This window comes from Sceloporus occidentalis, unplaced genomic scaffold, assembly GCF_023333645.1.
Source record: "Sceloporus occidentalis isolate IW3139 unplaced genomic scaffold, rSceOcc1.0.p SCAF_79, whole genome shotgun sequence".
NCBI lineage: Eukaryota > Metazoa > Chordata > Lepidosauria > Squamata > Phrynosomatidae > Sceloporus > Sceloporus occidentalis.
Window position 1 is genome coordinate 1282771 of NW_028317059.1, and position 6658 is coordinate 1289428.

The following is a 6658-nucleotide window of genomic DNA, read 5'->3' on the forward strand; positions in this document are numbered from 1 at the left end:
AAACTAGAGACTGACATACTTTGTACCCGAAAACTCTTCTGGTGATTGGCAATAGCTCCCATCACTCTCAGCCATCTGCTGCTGGGGATGATGGCAGTTGTTGACAAACACATGGCTCAGATGTAGTTTGGCAGGTTTAGCAATATGGAACATAAATTTTGTGTATATAGTACCTACCTAAACCAGGAACTGTACGAGAGTATCCGTGTTACGTGCATCTGTCACGCCGTGAGTACGGTGTATGTATCATTAGCATGTCCTGCCACTGTCTGTCCCTGTGGCAAATGGGGCAATAATCCAGTTAGTTGTTGTGGTTGGTGACGTGGAAAGGAAGCCACCTCCTTTCTACCAGGTCTATGAAAACTCAGGCCCTCCCTGCGCTCAGGGAGAATTTTACACACCTGCCAAAAAACAAATCTCAGAACTCTGAGCTTCCTCCCCTTTACCTGCTACCATTTAATGGGGAAATATACACTTCAATTAAAAAAAAAAAGTATGTCAGGTAGCGGATGATGGGGATTAGTATGGTTGATGTGAGTCAAAACTCGTGTCATGGGCAGTTCGCCCAACGATGTAAGGAGCACCTTATTCACCATAATCGTACAAAAACGTACTCTAATCTTAAATGAAACATACACGGTATATGAAATATACATCCCCTTGTGCTCAGTGGGCACCAACCTTATTTGCTTTGTGGAGTCAAGCACTTACTCAAGCTTTATTAGGAAAGGAAACAGTGCGGCTGGCGAGCGACGGCATATACTTCACATACTACATTTTAATTTGTGGAATATATATCCTCTTTAGGTTATACTTTAAACAATTAAGTTTCCAGCAATAAAAAAAAATAACCAGTACATAGGTTAATTAATAAATACTCAGGTTAATTAATTCAGAAAGTAAATAGAAGGGAGCCAGTATATAGAAGTCTTAAATATTAGAGGTGAATTAACCAGAAATCTTTCCTATAATAAGGCTCAATTAACCAGATTAAGTGTTTTTCAGGTAATTCTCACCTTTCCTTCATGTGTCTTTTTCTAGACTGATTTACTTGTAAAAGTTTTATAGCAAATTAAAAATGTACAATCTATGTTGGTGAGTGAGTTCTGGTTCTTTATAATAATAATTAAAACTTGCCTAAAAATAGCATTTAAGCTCTATTTTGCATTACTTCTATTAATTACACACTCCAGCCATCATATGCATTTTAATGATACTGCCGGGAGCCTTTACATTTGTTATGTTCCTGCTGCAAATGCATGGGGGGATTCGGCAGAATGCCCCCTGCCCGTGGTATACTTATTGCCTGTCCGCTCCAGCACTGGATGGGGGAACGCTGCATGCGCATGAGCTGAAAGCACTCCTATTGCTTTCAATGGGAGGTAAGAAAGGAGGGGGCTCGCTCAGGTGTTTTATTTTCCATTTTGAAAAATGCATATTAAATTGCTATAATATGCATTCTTTATTGGGGTGTCAGACACCCCCTTTTATTTTTGGGCTTGATTACATGCCCATGCAAACACTGTCCAGTAAAGTTTCTCCTTCACAAGACCCCCATACATATGAAGAGAGGATTTACTGTAATTTGTGAAGATACATTAAAAGAAGGCAAAAATAGGTCTTTCTGAATTTTATTGAACCACACAAGTACCATTACAGCAATTACCGGCGACAGCCAGTGGTCTACCAGGGAATATTTCACATGTTTTAAGATTAATATATCAGAGATCTAGAGAAGAAACCAAGGGGAAGAACAGCGAGAATGTTAAAGTATGTTTAAGGGAATAAAGCACAACAGTCTCTCAATGAAAAGTGTGAATTAGTTTGGAAATATAATGGCAGATGTTTCATTATTTGAAACTAAAGGTAGCAAGTTAAGGGATTCTGTCCAAAGAAGAAAGATGTCCAAAGTTGTTTCAATATGGCAGATTTAAATGTGCCATGTTTACATTAGATGAAGGTTTAAAGATCTGTAAAAACCTTAAAACAGGTTTAATATGAGCAACACATTTAGCTACAGATCCACAGCCACTCGAGAGCAGAGCAGTTGGTTTACCCTTCGCCTAGGCGGACCAAGTTCCTTGAAATTGAGACGAGATGGCATTTCACTGCAGACTGTGACAATTTATTCTACATTCAGCCCCTCGGTAATAAAACAATGAGAGGCAAACATTAAAATAAAAGATTTTGCAAAAAAAAACCATAAGCTAACAATCATGGCCGCTTACAATCAGCTCATTTACGAGCTCAGTGGTTATAAGGCATGGGGTCGGAGTCCTCTGAATACAGTATGCCAGTGGGAAATGTTACCTTAAAACACAATCAATGTACCCGTTCCTACAAAGACCTGCAACAAATAGATTCCCGGTTGCAGTCTTTAGTAGAATAAGGTACCCTCGATGTCCAAGCTTGTGACGGGCAACAACTGCGCCGTCTGCACACTGCCAATAGCAAAAAAAATTGAATTAAATAGGGGCTAAAACTCAGATCGGTTATATAGTTACATATATATGATATTTTTATAACAACCACATCCAACATCATCAAATTTGCAAACTGATCATTTAGCGCATCTCAAACTTAAGCAAATATTTCAATTATATAAATATCAGATTTTGTGGCACAAACCCAGGATGTATCGCAGGAACTTCCTTAATGCACGGTGAGATTAAAATGGATTGAGGGAGCCCTTTTTAACACTCATACAAGCGCATGCGCAGACGTACTGAGGTCCTCTCTGCAAGAACAACTGCATCAGCCGGGGCAGTTTGATTAACCCCTTAAGGACAATGGGCGGTCCCTAAACCCATTGAAAACAATGCATTTTGAGCCCGTACATGCATGTACTCTATACATATCAGACATGCTACTCTATAGATACCCCAACGCAGGAAGACTACTCCCAGAAAGAAAAAATACGTTTCAACATATGAAGCTACAGCTCATTCCCCAGACCCCGTTTCCAGCGCACGATGCTTTCACACACAGAGCAGACGGATAAAGAATCAGTCTCAGGGACGTAGCATTCTGTCTATACATTCTAGAGTTCTGGGTATACTGATGGGGGACTGTTGTTTTTTGGGATAAGTTATACTGTAAAAAGGTATTAAAAGAGCGATAGAGTGGTTATGCTGAGCTGAAACAAGATGAAAACGGACTTATTACACGTAGCAGCACAAAGACTTCTAGAGAGGCATATGGTAAAATACACATGGTTTGTGCACAGGGCTATAGGAAGAAGGTGGAAAATCCATTTTTGTTCTGAAGTGGTACATTTTGATAACCATGTTCCATGGCGCTCATTTGGCAGCCCTCTCCGAACGAAGTGTTATCCAGTGATCAGGCTCTCGTGAGCCACGTGGAGGAGGGAGAGACTTGTGGTGGTCGTCTTCCGTTTAGCGTCTGCTCACAGCCCAAGGTCTGCCGGTACTTGCCTTCGTCAGTGCGGAGGAGCAGCGGGATCTGCTCCCGGGAGGTAATACGTCTTTACACAGTGCTGCCGGTCACCTGATGTCTCCCGGGGGCCGCGCTCTTTCATTCTCGGTGGGTTTTTAAGGACTCCGTGCTTGAACTCTCCCTATGGGAAATCGGACACCACAATTAATCAATTTGTTGCAATACAATACAAACCAAACACTGTTCTTGTGTCTTATTATTACTTTGTACACTGTTTCTAGTTCTAAAAACAGCAGTTGCCACGTTGTGTTTTATACACAGCAGCTGGATTATCAGATTATACTAAAAAAAAAAAAACTTTGCTAATGCTGAATCTGAAGTATTGGGAGTTTTCTAAAGCAGATCCCAGACTCCTGAGAATCATCTAAAACAGTCTGGCCTCTTCTACCAGAACCCAATGAATATACCTAAAGGGTACACAAATCCGTCACTGCAGAAGCAAAGCCGTAAAGTGACATCACGGTGTAAATCAGGGCTCAACAAATCCCAGGCGCCAGGTCGCCATGGCGACTGAGTATTCTTTCCTGGCGCCTAGGTCAGGGGCGGCCCGCGTGAGCAGCACGGTTTGTGCACACGGCGGTCTTACCACCTCACCTCACGGCCGTACCACATGAATGTTGGTCTGCCGGCCCCCAGACCGGCCCACCGGGTGGGCTGGCAGACCAACGTTCACGTAGTGCGGCCCCGAGGTGAGGTGGTAAGACCGCCGCGTGCACACACAGTGCTGCTATGTAGCAGTGCCTCAGTGAGGCTCTTCGATCCGCCCCTTTCAAGACGTGAAGCTCAAGGGGGCGGGGCTCACAGAAGAGTTCCTCGTGACGGGGAGAGCGGGAAAAAAAGTGAAAATGTAAGTATTTAAAAAAAATAGTTAGGGGTTTGAGGAAAGCGGACCTATATTTAAGGGAGAGGGAATTCCATTGGGACATCATTAATTTTTGTTAGTTTTTAGAAAAAAAAAGTCTGGCTCCTAACTTTTTAAGCTGGCTCCTAGATTCTAAACAAATTTGTCAAGCCCTGGTGTAAATGTTTGTCCTGGGTAAGCAGATGAGACGTTAATTAAAAAATAACAAGGCAGACAGAAAAAATACATTCAATATGATATCCTTTACATTGGAAGACAACCCATAGTAATGTGTGACAATTACATAAATATCTTTTTATTTATTTATTTGTTTATTTAATATACAAAATCCAATATATAAAACATATAAATAGCTTACAATCTTATGACATTCGGTTATATTATACAATGACATATAGCTACGTTTCCCTCGTGCAAATTGCACATACATTATAATTGTTTTTTTACATAGAAATGGCGTGTCCAGCGCTTACCACATGGGGAAATTCGAGGGGTATTCTGGGGTTCCTCCATTTTGCCCCCCCATACCTGTAAACATTAGAAGAGATATTTATTACATACCAGGAACTCGTATTTAGTACATGTGTACAGATTAACAGACAAATAATTCCTAGAGCTCAGGATCATTTACATATTATTATTATTTATTGTTTTATTTTATTATTTATTGTTTTATATCAAATTCCGTAGCACTGACAGCTGTCGGCAGCCTTGCAAACTGGCACAATAGCGGGCACATGTTTCGTACATTCCTACTGGGACGGCCGGCAACTCAGTAACTACAGACTTTTAGCAATATATTTGCTTTATGTGTTTTCTCTTTGTGGCATACGTGGCAAGGTGCGCATAACTATTTACTTTTGCTCCCCAAACTTGCTTTATCCGGAAAGAATCAGCATCCACCGAAAGAGAGGAACAACTTAATTACAAAATTATTATTTATTGTTTCTACAGCGCCATCACATGCAGTGGCACTGTACAATGGGTAACATATTGAGGTTATCCATAAAGGGTAAGTAAAGAGCAAACTTTTACATTTGGTCTGATCACCATAACAGCTGACGGGTTAACCCCGCAGATTATGGCAACCATACTTATATATATTAATATTACTTTATATATATTATATTTATTTATATTACTCCATATAAATAACCCTGAATACTTCGACCAACACATCGATAAAGCAGAATATATTTACCTGGAAACGGCATGATGTGGATTCTAAATGCAAAGTTGACGATTTGGAGGAAAGGGGAGTTTTAAGGACCAAGTAAAAGCTGGCCAGACCTCGCGTTTGAAACTTAAATTTTTCTTACCGAAAGAGATATGTCGCAAGACAAACTTGCTTGATTTAATTATTATCCCTCTGACATGACAGCTGCCACAGCTCCCGACGAAAAATTATGTTCCTTTAATGACTCTATTCTCGTGTAACTATATAAACCTGGCGTCTTATCTTCTAAACCAAAGCGCGATCGCCCTCAGAGGCTGTCGCTCCTCTCGTTTCCATTACTGGTCCGCACAGGGAGCGCTCAAAAAAAGAAACAAGCCCACACTGTCTTAATTCATATATATAATATATATATATATTATATATATAAATCAATAAACAAGAACCAGCAACTTTAACGGTATGATTGTAATCGTGTGAGCCGGACCCTCTTTAGCTAAAGTATCGGTGTGTCTAAGTCTGTTCGTTCTAGTTTTGTTGACCCTATGAATGTAAGGAGTGTCAGAAGCGCTGCGGAAAGTAACACGCTCCATTATTCTACCTCTATATACAAGAGAATGACTTCATGAAGTCCAGCAGCTGTCAGCGAACGTGCCAGCGTAACTGGCCGAGAACTATGGGAGTTGTGTTTTTGTGACAAGAGGTTACAATCCATGCCCTTGGTACACGATGAATCACATCGCTGGTATGATACACACCAGATTTAGCACGATCCTGGATCCTGGTTCTGTTTGCAAGGTGCCGGACGTGCAGCAGTCACATGCTATTCGTCGCTATGGTGATTGCTCCACATTTGGCAGCTTGCTTCACTCCTGCTCTTATTCTATATAGACCTACGTGATTGCAGTTATGTATACAACCGTGTGGTGTGATGTGTGTAAGCGATTGCCCTCACCCTGTCGGTAGTAGATGTTGTTCACGGTAGGTCCATACCACTTCCAAGCCAGCTGTATAGCAGTGACACTCAGGACTATCCAGCCCAGAAGTACTTTGAAGATCGTAGCCCTCATATCATTGCTCTCCCATTCTTTAGTAAACTCGGTGCTCAGGGCCAGCAGGTACCCAAAAACCTGAGTCACGAGCTCAGAATCCCAGGCCTCCGCCAT

At 41.3% G+C, this 6658-nt stretch overlaps 1 protein-coding gene across 1 annotated transcript; it reads right to left on the bottom strand.

Annotated features, from left to right (window-relative positions):
- Positions 1-3534: 3534 nt before the first annotated feature.
- Positions 3535-6658, bottom strand: LOC149285371 (T-cell leukemia translocation-altered gene protein homolog). The gene is made up of 3 exons (XM_089495453.1): positions 6448-6658; positions 4792-4846; positions 3535-3577 (listed from the first exon to the last, which is right to left on the bottom strand). Exons 1-3 carry the CDS (start codon positions 6656-6658, stop codon positions 3535-3537), a joined length of 309 nt encoding a protein of 102 aa, XP_089351579.1.

What these genes read in the sequence shown, in the direction of transcription:
- LOC149285371 (XM_089495453.1), bottom strand. Translation starts at nt 6,658, where the DNA reads ATGGCGGAGGCCTGGGATTCTGAGCTCGTGACTCAGGTTTTTGGGTAC. An exon ending in CAACATCTACTACCGACAGG is followed by an intron (nt 4,847 to 6,447) that starts GTGAGGGCAATC and finishes TAATGTTTACAG; the next exon opens with GTATGGGGGGGCAAAATGGA. An exon ending in CCCTCGAATTTCCCCATGTG is followed by an intron (nt 3,578 to 4,791) that starts GTAAGCGCTGGA and finishes GATTTCCCATAG; the next exon opens with GGAGAGTTCAAGCACGGAGT.